Raw genomic sequence first — 18,827 nt, 5'->3', positions numbered from 1 at the left:
GCAGAAATATTGACCTATTTACTTATTTTTTGCATAAAAAATTTCACTTTGAACAAAATACATATTAAAATTTCATTGAAGTGAAAGGAATTAGTATGGCCACAACGAAATTGTGTACATACAAAATGGACAACTGCGTTGTTTTGTGTACATGCCGGCCATTGTGTTGTTGTTGCTTCTCAAAATGTACATGTAGTAAGATGAACAACGACGTTTTCAGTTCACTGTCGTGCTGCTGCAGTCTGTCGCAGTCATTGTGTTTACACTTTGATAATATGATTTGAATTCGCGAAAGCGAACATAAACACATATGGTCATGATACATGTGAATATAAGTTTTGAATTATAAAATATACGATTTATTTACATTTATCACTATTATAATATATATAATTTTTTTAATATATTATGATAGTTTGCTATATATGTACATATATACAAATGAAGTGTACACATAAGTATGAATATATCAAATACAAAAAATTATTTTAAAAATAGGCTTTATTTCCACATTAACTAAGAATATTGCTTTGAAAAAGTAATCTAATTCAAATGTATTCAATTGCACATGTATTCATTAATATGCACAAAAAGAATTCATACGAATACACATGTTTACATATAAACGTATAAAAATATGTATAAGCGAAAGAGCGAACATATGTACGTCTGTAACAGGAATATATAGTTTTGAGCATAATTTTTATTCCACGCTCTTCGCGCCGTGAACCTTCTCTATAATAGACGTTCTCTGTCTATAATATACGTTCTCTGGCTAAGACCAACGACATAATAAACAATATTTTAGTACCACAAGCGAACGAAGTAACATATCTTGGTATTCACCTAGATAGAAGGCTCACGTGGAGAAAACATATCTCTAGTAAAATAACATGTATGAAGATTAGAGCTGCAAATTTAAATTAGCTTTTAAATAAAAACTTCAAACTTAGCCTAGACAACAAAGTTTTTTATATAATGCGGTCATAAAGCCGATTTGGATGTATGGCATTCAACTGTGGGGTACGACCTGTGCAAGTAATATTGATCAAATACAAAGGTTCCAATCAAAAATGCTTAGAACAATCACGTGTTCACCATGGTACATGCGTAACGAAAATATCCATAGAGATCTTGGTATTCCTATGGTGAAAAAAGAAGTAGAAGACAGCAGAATTAAACAAATATGTATGTATCTAAACTCCGAGATCACCCAAACCCTTTGGCTAATGCTTTGGTACATTCCTGCGATCAAACACGACTTAAAAGAAGAGAGCCGCCGTATTAAAGAGCGACGAATCACCAAAACAGCTCAATTTTTCTTGAGTCTGTCTAGTTTTTAAATAGATTTAAGATTTTATTACTTATTGTTAGGCTTTAAGAAAAAGCAGATACAATAAATAGAAGATATAGAAATTTATTCGAATTGACTTTAAATTTTGTGCACAATTTTTGTAAGGAAACAATAGACGTCAAATTTGTTGTGGGTAAGTTTGTCACTAATGACAGCGAAAGATTCAGTTTGATCTCGCATCCATGCAACGCAAGTGAAAATAGTAACTTGCTGGTAGCTAAAGTGAGCTTCTTGGACCTCATTATGATTGATCAATCGATAGTTTTCTGCAAAATCGATTTGCAAAATTAATTCATCATCACGTAAATTATTCTTTTTGTCCTTAAAATATATTTGCTGAGCGCGCTTTATAAAATAATGAAGTTTAAAAGCTGGCAGTTGAATTTCCAGTTCATGTAACAAATCCGATAATGGCGCTATGGTATAGCTTAATGTTAAGCGATCATTAACTTTCCCCCAATAGCTCCAATTAACATTTTCTTCCATTTTGGAAAGAAAATATATAGACACCAAATCATGTTTTAGATCCCGTATACATTTATCACAGTCACTAATCATGCACTTTTCGTTCAATACATTGCAGCATGTTAATTTTAAAAAAGAATCAAAATGAGATGGAAACTGAGGCATAGCTTTATGACATCCCTCTAGCAAAAATGCGAAGTTCGCATAATATTTACATACACACATGCGGAAGTTTCTCCATTAATTTAACGTTTTTGGGTCGATGGTGAAAAAATTGGGATTTACAAAGATATTCTGAAGTGACCTCGCTTCTGTACAGTTGATAAGCTTCTGATACAGATACAATCATAAAACGCTTTGCAACTACTAGCTTATTGCAGATTAAAGTATCCTTCCGGCCGGTAGCTTGAACACTTATGTCATCTCGGATATAAAACTCGTGGACTGCTTTAATGTTTTCCGGCATATTATCATTTGAACATACTGGTGTCTCAGTTTCATTATTCGAGAGCTTGGGATACTTTTTATATAATGCTTGAAGAACTTCATCTCTCTTTATTGCGTTCATTGGTAACGCCCTCTCTACCTTCTTTATAGCTTTGGCTGGTGTTTGTTTACACTTGTAACCACTTTTGAATTGGCTATTTGAATTTTTGTTCATTGCTCTACACTTTTGTTGTCGAACGCGATCTCTATTTCTTTTTATTATTTATTTCCTCGCATGCCTTTCTCTTCCGGTATTCACGCATTCTATCAGCTTGTTTTTCTTTATGTTCCTTAAGCTTATTTTCATCTTGCTTAAGCCTCTCCCTCCACCGATTTTGATTTTTAGCATTACGTGACATCTAGGTGTATTATGTATTGTAAAAGTAAAATAATATTTATCAAAGAGCATTAAATTTTTCGTACTTACCATTACGCACGTGACAAATTTCAAAAGTTAAGAAAAAAAATTACTTTTTGTAGAACGCTATTTGTATTAATAAATTTTTTTAGCAAATACTAAACTTGCTTTACAAACTAAATAAAAAACCCTTAAACTGATAATGCGCGAATAATGGCACCATGTGGTCCTATTGCATTACGCAGGTCACATACGAAATAGAACTGAAAAAAAATACCGTTATCGATGTGCAGTTTGATCTTTTCTCTCTTTTTTATATTCATTTGTAGTTGTATCAATTACTTATACACCAAATTGCGATATTACATATGTATATAATTCTTTCGTCAGCAGCGATTAAAAGTAATACATTCTACAGCTTTTAAAGTGAATAAAAGAATCATAATTTTTGCATACAATTTTTTTTATTTTAAAATTATAATGAGCTGAAATTTTTTTTGCATAATAAAATATCAATAGTTTTCTTCCATTTTCTGTGTCTAAAAAAATTCTGCGAGCGTTTTGATATTTTAAGTCACGCTGTACCATTTCATGGAAACACCCATATACATAAGTATGTACATACATATGTATGTATGTCGTACCAAACCTATGTATATAAAATGCACATTTAGGTAGTAATACAAATCTTATTGAATTATATATTATATATAAATATTTGCAAAGATTTTTTGGAAATCATTATAAAATAGCTCAATTTGAAAATATATACATATGTACATACTTATGTGCTTTCATAACAAATAATAGGCTGTCAAAAAAGTCTTGCGGTATTTTCGCTAGTTGGCGCTGAAAGCGCGTAGTTCTAGTTTTATTCGTCGCATCGAGTCATGCTATACCTTTTCGGAAAGCTCATTTCACTCGCTAACACGTGTTTGATTGATTGTCGTTTCTTTTAAGTCGTTCGTGAGTTATAGCGTAGCAAACATGGAGCAAAATAAAGAGAAAATAAGGCATATTTTACAGTACTACTACGATAAAGGCAAAAATGCATCTCAAGCCGCCAATAAAATTTGTGCAGTTTATGGACCCGATACAGTTTCCATTTCCAACGCACAACGATGGTTTCAACGTTTTCGTTCTGGTGTAGAGGTGGTCGAAGATGCGCCACGCTCCGGAAGGCCTGTCGTCGAAAATTGTGATAAAATTGCTGAATTGGTCGAAAGAGACCCGCATAGTAGCAGCCGTAGCATCGGTCAAGAGCTGGGTATGAGTCATCAAAAATTCATTTCAATTTCAATAAAAAAAAGAAATTCAATAAAGATACCGCAAAATTTTTTTGCCAACCCACATACAGCGCACGCTCGATAATCTGACCTAATTAAAACCAAGGCAGTTTACATTATCGAGTTCACATTATGGAATGCTCCAAAAGAATAGAATAGTACGTATTTATATATTGGAATTCACATTTTATTCATGTTTTCATTACATACATATACATTTTTACATAATACATATTATACAAAATCTAGGTTTTATTTGAAAAAATCAGTCATCTTTTTCTGTATCTTCTGTGTTTCTAAAAGTTGGAGCACAGCTTTCTCTCTTAGACGTCTTAGTACATTTACATCATTTGGATCGACGTCTTCATGATCAGCCCACCTTATCGCCTTGTTGAAAATTTCAACTGCTTCAGTCCGCTTAATTTTCTCCTCTACCTCCGATACGCTGCCTTCATCGGAATCGTCTTCTTCTTCATGCTCGTCATTTGCATCATCATCTTCAATATCTTCGTTCCATTCATGAACGCCTGGTAGCGTTAATTCAGCCTGAAATGGTTAATAAGAAAATCATTTTCAATAACCTGCATATCTTTGTGCGATTCTGCGAAAACGAACAAACCTCAGCATTCAAACTGTTAAGGAGATCGGCGGTATTGCTCATCAAGGCGCGAAGTCCAGCTCCCCATTTTTCGTTTAAAACTGCGAGCGGAACACTATCTTCGGGATCGTCATCACCTGCGGTAAAATTTAAAATATATTTCCAGCAATTAGCTAATGTTACTTCGCTGACACGACTCCAAGCGGCATCCAAAAGATTTATAGCTCTTCGTAAAGTAATTTTTTTCATCGTATCGAGTAAATTGGAGTTTGTAGCTGCTATTGAGGCTAAAAGGTTGTTTCTGTAATGCAACTTTGTGATCTTTATGGCATTTTGATCCATTGGTTGGATGAGGGGAGTAACGTTTGGTGGCATAAACATTGCCAAAATTTGTCCATCCTCCGTTGTCAGCTGAGCTTCATTTGGGTGAGAAGGAGCGTTGTCGATTAGGAGTAGAACTTTAATTGGAAAACCTTTCTCCTTTAAAAATGACGTTACCTAAATAACAAATTTAAAAAAAAAAAGTTAACAAAATACAAAATAAATCCTCACCTGTGGAACGAAGGACTCATGAAACCATTCCTTGAAAACCTGAGGCTCTCTTTTCCATACTGGACACGTACGTTTTTTCTGGTAGAAGTTTCCAGAATAAGCCTGACTCATCAGCATTATATAACTGGTCGTTACACAGCTCCAGTTCGGCCATTTTAGCCATAAGTTTTTCCTTATATGGATCCACGAGCTGAGGCAGCGAAGATAGTTTTTCGCCTGATATTTGCAGCAGTCGAATACCGTACCTTTTTTCAAATCCTTGAAGCCATTCATCACTAGCGTTGAAGTTAGATTCATTTTCCTTTACTTGTGCATGCAGTACTTTGGCCTTTTCTTTCAACATTAAGGCACTTACTGGCCAGTTTTTATTCCGCATTTTGATGATCCAATGATAAAGAGCTTTCTCCATTTTGGGCAGCTCTGAAGGACGCAGAGTTCTTCTTTGTCCAGGTCCCGAGTATGTGTTGCTCACGAACTTTAAAATCACTTGTTTTTTTGCTTTGATTCCACAAATTGTTGATTTAGCAACATTATATTTCTTTGCTAAAAACGTCATAGATGAGCCTCTTTTTAAAGAATCGAGAATATCAGCTTTTTGCTTCAATGTCAAAAAACGGGGTGTTTTTCAGAATTCATTTTTAACAGAAAATCTAAAACGAAACACTCCACGCGAATACAAAATTGCAACTGAAGTATTCTACGCATTACATGCAATACAAATGAGAGTCTTATTCTACAATTAGGGGATTCTCCAAATTCAGAATAAGCTGAGATCTGCATAAACTACATTCAAATACTTTGACGTCTTTTGTTCATATTATAGAGCCTTTTGGGTTTGTTCACATTATAGAGTAGTCAATGCATAAAAAAGTCTGTTCACATTATGGGGTGTTCGAACTATAGAGTGTTCACATTAGCGAGCGTGCGCTGTATGTATACCGACCTATAAATCATATGCAGCATCGTTTGCGCATAGTAAACATGCGAATCTGTAAGCGTACATTCCTTAACATTGGAATTATTATTTTAATCATTTAACACTGAAAACAGAGAACGTAAATATAGAGAAGGTTCAAAGTGTAAACACAATGGCTACGACAGACTGCAGCGGCACGACAGTGAACTGAAAACGTCGTTGTTCATCTTACTACATGTACATTTTGAGAAGCAACAACAACACAATGGCCAGCATGTACACAAAACAACGCAGTTGTCCATTTTGTATGTACACAATTTCGTTGTGGCCATATAATACCTTTCACTTCAATGAAATTTTAATATTTTGTTCAAAGTGAAATTTTTTATGCAAAAAATAAGTAAATAGGTCAATATTTTTGCTTTAAATTATCAATTGTTATTACAAATGATATAATAGAGCTATAATATAGCTATTTTATGCTTTTATTTGTAAAATAACATCAAGTTTGTTAGAGCTGTGAATAATTTTACATTTTACATATTAGTGGCATTACCACTCTACCTCCTCTTTCTATCTTCCATTCTACTGTCAACTCTACTGTCGTCGTACTGTCGTTGGCAAAAATAGGAGGATATTGAAGTTAGCGAGAACGACAACTGTCGGCCTGCAGTCGTGTAGTCGTGCAGCTGTCAAAATAACACTGCCCATAAGAACGTGTGTATTTTAATATTTGACAGATGTAGTTTGCAGTCTGTCGTAGCCATTGTGTTTACACTTTCAATTGCGGACCAGCGTGTGAACTGTCAAGAGCGAACAAAATCCTCTTAGTGGATTTCACCACTTTTCGCTGAGAAGGAGAAATGAGTGAACAGAGCTGAGCATTGAATGAAAATTATGCTCAGAAATATACATTGCTATTACAGATGTATGTTGCTCTTTTGCTTATATTTTTATACGTTTACGTGTAATCATATCAATTGATAAGAATATCATTTTGCGAATTTTTATGAATTCATGCAAACTTGATAATATTATTATTAAATTATGATATTTTCAAGGTAATATTTGTAGTTAATGACCAAATAAAAGCTACTTTTTAAATATTTCTTATCTTTGATAATATTATCTAATTTCGTATGCATGTATATATGCTACATACATATATATATGTACATATATGAAATATTATCGTAATATCCTAAAAACATAATATATTACAATAATAATATATGAAATCACACATCATATCATTTAGAACTTTCATACGCATCTATCCTGCAGATACATAAGTATGTGTGCAAGTACAAATCAATTTCGAATCAAGATATTGTCATTTATCAGTAATATAAAAAGCGCGCGAGTTGCGTCGTCAAACGACTCCACCACTGTCAAACTCGTCGACACACAAAAAAAGACAAGTATTTTTTAAATATTTTTATTTCTCTGAAATGTAAGTTGAATCTTCAGATTCAACTACATACATATGTACATATATAAGATATGCCGGGTCGTTGATGCTGAGGAATGTCAAGTCAGCACAACGGCTTCAGGTAAATTTAGCAAGTAAGATTTTTATAAAGAATATGTCAAGTCAGCACAACGGCTTCAGGTAAATTTAGGAAATAAGATTTTTGTAAAGAATAAAATTATTATTAATAAACTGGACGGCAAGCCGCTCAGTACGGTAAACCGGAGTTTTATTATTCAAACGAAAGATATGTAATTTCCGATAAATTACATATCATATCGTAATTGGCGCAGTCGAACGGAACGGTTCCATATTCTCTCTCAGCTTCGCTCAGCTAGCAAAGAAAAGCTAAATAAAAGCTAAATAAATTATTATTAAACAAAAGTACTGTTATTAAAAGAAAAGTGGCAAAGATACAGCTAATTATATAAATCCCAAAGCAGAACAAAATAAAACATTTGAGTTGGAAAACTATAGCAAAAGCAAAAACATAATTCAAAAAGTGAAAGAATTTGTGAAAGTGCAAAACAAAAATTATTTTGAGAAAAAATAAAGAAAACTGTTGAAAACCCTAAAAGTGAGCTCTAAAATATTCCATTGGATTACTGCATTTGGATTACCTTTAATACAAAAAACAACTACATCAACAGCGGCAACAGCGGAGACAGCAGAAGCAGCTCTAACAAAACAAAAAAACAACAATATCAACAGCAGCAACAGAGAAGACAGCAGCAGCAGCTTTAGCAAAACAAAAAAAACAACAACAACAGCAGCACCAACAGCAAGGTAAAATAATATCCAACTAATAATTTAGTAATTTAAGTAGTAGTTTTATTTTAAGCCTTTACTTTCTTTGTAAAAAAAAAAAAAAGAAAATAAAAAAAAAAAATAAATAAATAATAAAAATAATAAAAATAAAAAATATGGCAGAGCAAATAGAAATGCTAACTCGATGCTTGGCATCGTTAACACAGATAGCTTCACAAAATGCAGCAATAAATCAACTTACAATTAGGCAAAGAGTCGAAAAAGACTTAACATATGTATCTCCCTTTGAAGGAATTGTAATAATATTAACATTTTTTGAGAAAAAATTGTATGCTTTGATCATTTAAAATCAAATGAGAAAAAGGAAATCGAAAAATTATTAAAGCATTTCAATAAACTTATCTATATATCGAAAAAATGACAATAACTTTGAAAAATGGTGTGAATCTTCCATTCTATATGAAAACTATGCAAGAGCAAGTTTATTCATTAGATATAAGTGAAGTAAAAAACATCAACCTTGATCATTTAAAATCAAATGAGAAAAAGGAAATCGAAAAAATTATTAAAGCATTTCAATAAACTTATCTAATTAGAAAAAGTCACAGTAGATATAGCTCACCTATTCTTATAATACGAAAAAGATAGATAATTCAGGAATACAAAAATTCAGGCTAGTGGTTGATTATAGGAGGTTAAACCAATTGACTGTAGGCGATAAGTATCCTCTACCGAATACTGAAGGAATCTTAGATAAATTGGGCAAAGCACAGTACTTTAGCACCATAGATCTAGCAAAAGGTTACCATCAGATTTTAATGGCAGAAAGGGACATCCAGAAAACAGCTTTTGTCACTCCGGCAGGACGATATGAATACGTCCGAATGCCTTTCGGGTTGAAAAATGCCCCAGCTACTTTTAAGAGATTTATGAATGATAGAGCAGAACAATTAATAAAATATTTAAATGCCGAAAATGTAGAAGTCCATCACACAAAACCAAATAGCCATACAGGAAATGCAGACATTGAGAGACTGCACTCAACCTTGTTGGAAAAACTAACAGGAATTGAGGACTCTAGTCTTTCAACAGAAATGAGGATACAAATTGTTATATGCAACTATAACGATAGGTACCACTCAACTATCAAATGTTCTCCAAGGGACGCCAAAGAAAACATTTGTCCATCCATATTACAAGATAGAATAAATACAGTAAAACAGAAAACAATAGCCAAATTAAATCAAAACAGAGAAGAATATATAGAAAACAGACAAACAGGACCAATTAAAAACTACAAAAGAGTACGGCATAAGGATCAACCATATTTCAGAATATTTCCCTTACAAAACGTCCATCCGGCAAATATAAAAAGACCAATGAAATTAGCAAACATAGAAAATCCAAATGAGGATGATGACGATTCATTCAGTCTAAGGGCATTTAATGGAGATAATAACATTTAATTTTTTTTTCTACATATATATACATGATTTTTTTTTACCCCAGTGGGTAAGGGGTCTTTCTAGAATATACCCATGGTAAGAGATGCCTGTCGTAAGAGGCGACTAAAATCCAATTTAAGTTTTTTTAAATCAAAACCTAAAACGGTTATACATTTTTACTTTTACAGATGACGATAATAATTATTTTTTTAACAATAATCATATCATTGGTGACAGCACTTTTGCAAATTACACCAATAATAGAAGATGCGGGGTATACAATTATACAAACAGCGGACATAGAAATAGTTAACGAAATAAGTACAGTTATACATACTATAAATCCGAACAAGATAGCAGACATAGTTGATCAGGTTAAAGAAAATATTGAAAAACTAAATATTGAAAATAAAGAAATTTTGTTTGATGAAATAAAAAATATAAAAGCAAAAATCACATCAATAACACCGAATATCAAAAAGAGAAATAAAAGAGGCTTGATAAATATAGGAGGAATAGCATATAAATGGATGTTTGGAGTCATGGATGATGATGACAGACAAAACATTTTGAACCATTTAAAAATTATTGAAGAAAATGGCCATAATGCCATTGTAAATTTAAATAAACAAATAGTAATTAATGAACATTTAAATAGATCACTAAACTTATTAAAAGGAACTATAGAATCAGATAGGAAACAAATAATAGAAACTTTAAATATAATAAACAAAGAGGAAAATAGAATTGAAAGTAAAATTTTGTATAATGATGAAATGAATAAACTAAAATTCATAGAAAGTAAAGTTCAAGAAATACAAAATAATATAGCGGCGGCTAAATACAATATGGTACATCCAAGTATGTTAACTAGGGAAGAAATTGAAAAATACGAGATTGATTTTTACAAACTAAAATTATCAAAAGTAGGAGTAGTAGTATACAGAAACGATACAATAATATTTGCAATTCAGATACCAAGAACATTTTTTCAAACTAAGATTCAATTAATAACCCCAATGCCAAATAGAAATAAATTACAAATTATTGAAAAAAAAATTCGTTATAAAAATTGGCGAAAACTATTTTGATTATGTAGAAAATAAAGCATTTAAAAATCTAAAATTGAATAAAAGCTGCATATTTTCAAATACTTGCGAATTTAAATATAATAACAAAACATCAATACAAGAAATAAGCGATGACACAATATTAATAAGAAATGCAAAAAATGATGTAATAAAACAAAACTGCGATGACAGAAAAATTGTATTAAAAAATAACTATATAATCAAATTTGTAAATTGTAAAATGGAAATTTTAAAACAAGAATTTAAAAATAATAAAACAGAATATATTCATACAATTATATACCCTGCCGAAAAATTAAACCAAAGTTACACACCAAAATTAACATTCAATGATATTGCAATAAAAAATATAGAAAACATAAAAGAAATTGCAGAATTAAAATACCATAAAAATGTATCATATGGTCAGCAATCAATCCTAGTAATAATATTAAAGAAAAAAACAACAAAAATAAAAATTGTAAATACAAGAACTCAGGAGAGTTCAAACAGTAACGCTGGGGGAGTTGCGTCGTCAAACGACTCCACCACTGTCAAACTCGTCGACACACAAAAAAAGACAAGTATTTTTTAAATATTTTTATTTCTCTGAAATGTAAGTTGAATCTTCAGATTCAACTACATACATATGTACATATATAAGATATGCCGGGTCGTTGATGCTGAGGAATGTCAAGTCAGCACAACGGCTTCAGGTAAATTTAGCAAGTAAGATTTTTATAAAGAATATGTCAAGTCAGCACAACGGCTTCAGGTAAATTTAGCAAGTAAGATTTTTATAAAGAATATGTCAAGTCAGCACAACGGCTTCAGGTAAATTTAGGAAATAAGATTTTTGTAAAGAATAAAATTATTATTAATAAACTGGACGGCAAGCCGCTCAGTACGGTAAACCGGAGTTTTATTATTCAAACGAAAGATATGTAATTTCCGATAAATTACATATCATATCGTAATTCGCGCTTCTCTATATTTACGTACACGCATATGTATGTACATATGTGCGTATGACATTCTCATACAAATAATATATGCGTACGCATGTAAATCAAAAAATGCAAACGTTCTGGAAAAACAATAATAGTCTCAAAAATCATCATACATACATATTTACAATATGAGTACACATGTGGATATGTCACCCGCAAAAATTACAAATATTGCTCTACAAAACGAACAATCGTTTGAAAAAGCATCAGAAACCAATATGGCAGCCAAATTGCCGACGTCAAAATTTATAGTAAATTACACAACAACAAAATTTTCTTTCATGTACGCAAACGTACTTTCGAAAAGCATAATCGATTCATTCATAAAATCAGATGCCATTACATCTCCCCGAGCATGCCTTGCCTACAAGCGTCTTTTGCGACGATTTCAAAAGCTAAAAATTATAAATTGAATATATTTCTGAAATGTGTGAGAAGGAAAAAGTGACAACCCCGTAAAAATAAGTATTAAAATATATTATAATAAAATTGACAACATAGTTTATTTGTCGATTTTCAATTCAAGAAATGTTTCAAAGAAAATATTCAATATTCCTCTGATTCATGTGTACTGTCAATCCCGGCTAAGTAGTACTCCGCTTAAATGAAAATCAAATCCCTCCCTCATCACTCTTAACAGCCTATGTTATATCTTGCTGCATCTCACGGTTTGTTTTTTAAAATACATAGAAATTATTGTTTTAAGAACGACTCGTTTAAGTATCCGCGGTCGCTTATGTACCGTATTACATTTTTATTTTTAACAAACCACAAAATTCTGTATCTTTGATTGTGGTACATAACCGGGATTGACTGTATTTGTCAAGGAATGTGAAAAATATTATGTAATTCTGAAATATTTTTACGCAGCTGCGTCGTTATGTATGCAAGCTCACACACAAACATGTATATTTACGCTGGTTTGTAGGCGAAGCTGTACAGCGGCAAGGGAAGCGGTGACGTTTGATTTTTTTCGGTACAGCCCGGATTTTCTACCAACAACACATTGACTTTTTGACAAAACGTGAAGTTCGGCCATTGGTTGTCCGTGACAACGGAGTTTTTGTAAGAAACAATGGGTGTATATATTTACACATAAAGTTGTGTGTAGACAAATTTACAAACATTATGCGAATGATTCTTTCAAATTTGTTTACATGGTACGGTTTTACGGTTACGGTTTACGGTTTTTAAAATCTGTTTACATATACACATGATTATATGCATATGACTTTTAGGATTTTATCAAAACGGGATTTTATCAAAAAAAAAAATGTTATCATTACGGGTATGGTTTTTAAAAATCTGTTTAGTATACTTATGTACACATAATTACATCCATATGCGAATATGGGCGCCGGCTTGGTTTTCAAAACGTTATCAAAGCCATTAATGACCAATATATACTATGTATGTATGTACATATGTATGTATATTTATTTAGGTATTAATGGAAATATGACTTTATTATAAATTCCAACAGATTTAATGGAATTTATCATTAAATATGTCAAATTGAACATACATACATACATATATACATATATGTACCCTGCAAAAATTCCATAACCGATTCTCAAACACATTCAAGCATTTTTACCAATACATAAAAAAGCATGTTGAAAATTTGTAGTAATGATTGGCAAAAAGAAACAACATCAAACTTTCACATTATGCTTTATTCATTCGCGCATATTGTGTGCATAGGAATGGAGCAATGTTTCATTTTACCGAAAAAGACCAAAACGTAAAAAATGGTGTTGCCCAATCGACAAAATCAATTAATTTGCAAAGCTTTTTTAAAAATTCGGGCAAATTAGAAGAAGAGAAAGCAATTCCACCTGTTGTGGCATTTATTTTCATGTCAGTGGCAGCACGACATATGTATCACAATTAATTGCATATTTACAAGTGAACGCGAAAGCCGCAAAAAGACGTGCGAGTGAATTAACGAGAACAAAACAATTACATCAGGTGAGTAAAGTGATATTATTTATACAAAAAATGAAGAGGAAAATATTTTATAATGAAATGTGCAAAGTTAAAAAGGAGTGTGAAAGAAGTTCAGTGCGATACGAAAGTTTATCGGAATTTGCGCGTGCTGATGGGGAAGATGGCGAAGCTGCCGCGGCTGCGCTACATTCAACTCCTGAAGATTCTTTCTCATTTTTGTGCACACAGGTGTATATCAATTATTACTATCTACATATGTACATATTTCAGATAATTAATAAAACTGATGTCATGGCCCACCACAAAATCGTGCGAGAGACGAAAGTCCTAGTAAAAAAGGTGCAGCAGACAGTGTGCCGCATCTCGGGAGAAAGTTGCGAAGACTTTCACACCGAACTGGCAGTTCTTATGCCAATGCAGACCTTGGATGCGGTCTTTGATTTGGAGGAGAAGATATTAGAAAAAAATTATGAAGATGCAGTTGTTTTTGTTTTTTTTTCTTAGAGTACACATGTTTATGAATTAACAAAACCACAAATGTCTTTGCAGATAACATATCTTTTCACTTTAAAGGGCACTTCTGGGGATATTGGCGAAGTTATGAAGCGAGTTTTTGGCGACGAAGTCCTCAGTTTGTTCAATTGGGATGGGAGGTGCGGGAAGAAATCGCTTTCAGAATTAAAAATAGTTAGCGTGGCTCTATTTGGTAATTCATACTATTGTTAACTTTATTTACCAAGTTTTCTGTTATTATGTTTTATTTGTTTCAGAAATTTTCAAACTGCATGGACGCATCGACTTCGAAAAGGAAGTCCGAAAGAGCGTTGAGCAAAGCCACAACAGGCAAAAGCAAAAACGCTATTTGCTGAACAAAAAAAACTTATAACAAAATTGTAAATTTTTCTTAAAATACTAATATAAAAGAAAACATACAAAAAAAATGGATTTTTATTTCTAAATATATTTTGCGGTATTCCATTATGGCAAGTAAAAAACCTTAGTATTTCACTTTGTATTTAACTGCAAAATGACGGTCAAAAAATTGTCAAATCACTAGAAGTTTTACTCTCATTTCGCCACACATTTTCTCAAAAAATGACCGTCAGTAAACTAGTAAATCTGCGGAAAAACTACTAGTTAATTTACTGGTAAAACACCGGGCACATATAACGTGAATGAGCGGTGCAGCTATACATTTTGTTATGCTACTAAGCTTTGAGTAAGAACGGTATATACAATCACACAATTAGGTACGTATTGAAAAGAAACGGTCAAAAAAGTGCCCATGGCTCTTAAGAGTGTGACTGAAAGATTTACGGAAAGTCCCCGTCACGGCTCCAGGTCGTTTTACTAGTCATTTTACCAGTATGCTTCTCGCAGGGTATATACATATGAGCTTTGTTATCAAATATGTACATACATACATACATATCTATAAATGATATCCATAGTCGTTTGCGCATTGTAAATATGCGAATCTGTAAGCGTACATTTCTAAACATTGAAAGTAGCATCATTTTTCTCATTTATCACTGAAAATGCTGAATTTTGCTATTTTCCACCCTCCTGTTAAATATTGGGGAAATCCGCTTATAGAAAATAGTACCCCTACTTTTGTGGTGAAATCCACTAATAGAAAAGAGTTCTTCTTCTTCTTAATTGGCGTAGACACCGCTTACGCGATTATAGACGAGTTAACAACAGCGCGCCAGTCGTTTCTTCTTTTCGCTACGTGGAGCCCATTGGATATTCCAAGCGTAGCCATATCCCATTGGATATTCTTCTTTCACGGGTCTTTTCCAAGATTTGGCGCATGGTGAATATCTGGTCGGTTGTTGATTTTCCAGGTCTGCAGCCACACTGATAAGGTCCAATCAGTTTGTTGACGGTGGGCTTTAATCTTTCACACAATACGCTCGATAGAACCTTATATGCGATGTTGAGGAGTCTAATCCCACGGTAGTTGGCGCAGATTGTGGGGTCTCCTTTTTTATGGATTGGGCATAGCACACTTAAATTTCAATCGTTGGGCATGCTTTCGTCCGACCATATTTTACAAAGAAGCCGATGCGTGCTCCTTATCAGTTCTTCGCCGCCGTGTTTGAATAGCTCGGCCGGCAATCCGTCGGCCCCTGTCGCTTTATTGTTCTTCAGGCGGGCAATTGCTATTCGAACTTCTTCATGGTCGGGTAATGGAACGTCTGATTCATTGTCATCGATTGGGGAATCGGGTTCTCCTTCTCCTGGTGTTGTACGTTCACTGCCATTCAGCAGGCTGGAGAAGTGTTCCCTCCATAATTTAATTATGCTCTGGGCATCAGTGACTAGATTACCTTGGGGGGTTCTACAAGAGTATGCTCCGGTCTTGAAACCTTCTGTAAGCCGCCGCATTTTATCGTAGAATTTTCGAGCATTACCCCTGTCGGCCAGCTTATCAAGCTCTTCGTACTCACGCATTTCGGCCTCTTTCTTCTAATGTCTACAAATGCGTCTCGCTTCCCTCTTCAACTCTCGGTATCTATCCAATCCCGCACGTGTAGTGGTCGATCGTAACGTTGCGAGGTAGGCAGCCTGTTTTCTCTCCGCTGCGACACGGCACTCCTCGTCGTACCAGCTGTTCTTTTGCACTTTCCGAAAACCAATGGTTTCGGTTGCAGCTGTACGTAAGGAGTTCGAAATTCCGTCCCACAGTTCCTTTATATCCAGTTGTTGACGAGTGCTCTCAGAGAGCAGGAGTGCAAGCCGAGTAGAAAATCGTTCGGCTGTCTGTTGTGATTGCAGCTTCTCGACGTCGAATCTTCCTTGTGTTTGCTGGCGTGCGTTTGTTGCTGCACAGAGGCGGGTGCGAATCTTGGCTGCAACAAGATAGTGATCCAAGTCGATGTAAGGACCTCGGAGCGCACGCACATCTAAAATCTTCCGTCTATCACAACATCATCGATCTGGTTGGTGGTTTTTCAATCCGGAGACAGCCAGGTAGCTTGATGTATGTATCTTCTTATGCTGGAATCTAGTACTACAGATAACCATATTTCGGGCTTCGGCGAAGTCGATCAGCCTCAACCCATTTGGGGATGTTTCGTCGTGGAGGCTTAATTTACCGACCGTAGTTCCAAAGACACCTTCTTTACCCACCCTGGCGTTAAAGTCACCAAGCACGAGTTTGACATCGTGGCGGGGGCAGCTCTCATAAGTGCACTCCAAGCACTAATAAAAGACATCTTTAGTCGCATCGTCCTTCTCTTCCGTCGGAGCGTGGGCGCAAATCAGCGATATGTTGAAGAACCTCGCTTTGATGCGGATTGTGGATAGACGTTCATTCACCGGAGTGAATAACAGTACTCGGCGACGGAGTCTCTCTCCCACCACGAATCCCACACCAAACTTGCGCTCCTTTATATGGCCACTGTAGTAAATGTCATAAGGACCTACTCGTCTCTGTCCTTGTCCCGTCCATTGCATTTCTTGGACGGCGGTGATGTCAGCCTTTATTTTCCCGAGGACATCAACCAGCTGGGCAGCGGCACCTTCCCAATTAAGGGACCGGACATTCCAGGTGCATGCCCTCAATTCGTAGTCCTTATTTCGTTTGCTATGGTCGTCATCAAAAGGGGGGTTTCTCATCCGAGGCTGTTGGTAGTTTTTCATTGGGGTGAGCTTTTTACGTGGCGGGTCCCAAACCAAGCGCACAACCCTTGTAGGGGATGTTTCGCCTTCTCACTTTAGCTCGCTGTCGAACGGATGTTCTTAGGCTCCCCAGAGGATACTTGGTCAAAGACCGGAAGTCGCGAGCTGCTTGAGTCATATGTAAAATAATCGTTTCTGGCCACTCCCAAGTGAATGGCGATCAGAGAACTTTCCTCACTTGCGTAAACTTCTACACATGACTCCATCCTACAATGAGTAAAGGAAAAGAGTACCCCTCCGAAAAACTAAATGTCGTAAATTTGGCAACGCAGTGAACCTTCTCTATATCAGAGAACGTCTATCATAGAGAAGGTTCACGGCGCGAAGAACGTAAGAATATTTTTCGCTAACTCGGTCAAGATGGAAGTGTTTCACCACTGCCAGCTCGGCAGGAGAAATTTTAACATTTTCGCTTGAACAGAGCTGAGCGTGGAATAAAAATTACATAAATCAAAACTATATATTCCTGTTACAGTCGTACATATGTTCGCTCTTTTGCTTATACATACATATTTTTATACGTTTATATGTAAACATGTGTATTCGTATGAATTCTTTTTGTGCATATTAATGAATACATGTGCAATTGAATACATTTGAATTAGATTACTTTTTCAAAGCAATATTCTTAGTTAATGTGGAAATAAAGCCCATTTTTTATTCGTTTTTTTATCGTATATTTTATAATTCAAAACTTATATTCACATGTATCATGACCATTTGTGTTTATGTTCGCTTTCGCGAATTCAAATCATATTATCACTTATCAATAATAACATGTGCGCGCTGCTCATATGTACATAGATAAATATGTGCGTATGACATTGGCACAAATAACGCATACACAAACCTACATACTTGTATACATACATATGCGTACACATGCAAATATGTCACCCCCAAAAACTACAAACATTGCTTTACAAAAACAACAATCGTTTGAAATATCAGCATACAACTTACATATATGCGTTCACTTGTAAATGTGTCACCCACAAAAATTACAAATATTGTTCTACAAAAACAACAAATGTCTTAAATAGCATTAGCGGTGTCACAAGTCAATATGGCAGCCAAATGTAGCAAATTTTACAGCAGGAACAATTTCATTCATGAACGCAAGCGCACTTTCAACAAGCAAACTCGCTTCATTCATTAAAGCGACCACCTTCACATCTCCCCGAACAAGCCTTTTCCCACAAGCGTCTTTTCGCGACGATGGCAAAAGCTAAAAATCATAAATTGAACAATTTCTGACATTTGTTTGAGGAGGAAAAAGCGACAATCCTGCAAATATAAGTATTCAAATATATTATAATAAAATTGACAACAAAGTTTATTTGTTGATTTTCAAGTCAAGAAATGTGTCAAAGAAAATATTCAATATTCCTCTGATTTATGAGTACAG

General features: G+C 34.4%; 3 protein-coding genes across 3 annotated transcripts in view; 1 reads left to right on the top strand and 2 right to left on the bottom strand.

Moving 5' to 3' along the window:
* The window catches only part of LOC126765230 (protein Wnt-4), a 351,256-nt gene that overhangs the window by 42,693 nt on the left and 289,736 nt on the right, over positions 1-18,827 (bottom strand). The gene's annotated exons all lie outside the window — the stretch shown is intronic.
* On the bottom strand, positions 4,201-5,774 carry LOC126765273 (jerky protein homolog-like). The gene is made up of 3 exons (XM_050482982.1): positions 5,100-5,774; positions 4,569-5,045; positions 4,201-4,495 (listed from the first exon to the last, which is right to left on the bottom strand). Exons 1-3 carry the CDS (start codon positions 5,394-5,396, stop codon positions 4,202-4,204), a joined length of 1,068 nt encoding a protein of 355 aa, XP_050338939.1. The 5' UTR covers positions 5,397-5,774; the 3' UTR covers position 4,201.
* On the top strand, positions 13,989-14,667 carry LOC126765372 (uncharacterized). The gene is made up of 3 exons (XM_050483101.1): positions 13,989-14,215; positions 14,282-14,438; positions 14,503-14,667. The coding sequence occupies exons 1-3, from the start codon at positions 14,024-14,026 to the stop codon at positions 14,616-14,618; spliced, it is 465 nt and encodes a 154-aa protein (XP_050339058.1). The 5' UTR covers positions 13,989-14,023; the 3' UTR covers positions 14,619-14,667.

This window comes from Bactrocera neohumeralis, unplaced genomic scaffold (genome assembly GCF_024586455.1).
Source record: "Bactrocera neohumeralis isolate Rockhampton unplaced genomic scaffold, APGP_CSIRO_Bneo_wtdbg2-racon-allhic-juicebox.fasta_v2 cluster10, whole genome shotgun sequence".
NCBI lineage: Eukaryota > Metazoa > Arthropoda > Insecta > Diptera > Tephritidae > Bactrocera > Bactrocera neohumeralis.
This window is presented reverse-complemented; position numbering and strand designations above follow the sequence as displayed.

Coding starts and splice junctions, on each gene's coding strand:
- LOC126765273 (XM_050482982.1), bottom strand. CDS start 5,396: ATGAATCTAACTTCAACGCTAGTGATGAATGGCTTCAAGGATTTGAAA. Junction 5,046..5,099: donor ATGAGTCCTTCGTTCCACAG/GTGAGGATTTAT, acceptor TTTGTTATTTAG/GTAACGTCATTTTTAAAGGA. Junction 4,496..4,568: donor TTAACAGTTTGAATGCTGAG/GTTTGTTCGTTT, acceptor TAACCATTTCAG/GCTGAATTAACGCTACCAGG.
- LOC126765372 (XM_050483101.1), top strand. CDS start 14,024: ATGGCCCACCACAAAATCGTGCGAGAGACGAAAGTCCTAGTAAAAAAG. Junction 14,216..14,281: donor AAAATTATGAAGATGCAGTT/GTTTTTGTTTTT, acceptor ATGTCTTTGCAG/ATAACATATCTTTTCACTTT. Junction 14,439..14,502: donor AGTTAGCGTGGCTCTATTTG/GTAATTCATACT, acceptor TATTTGTTTCAG/AAATTTTCAAACTGCATGGA.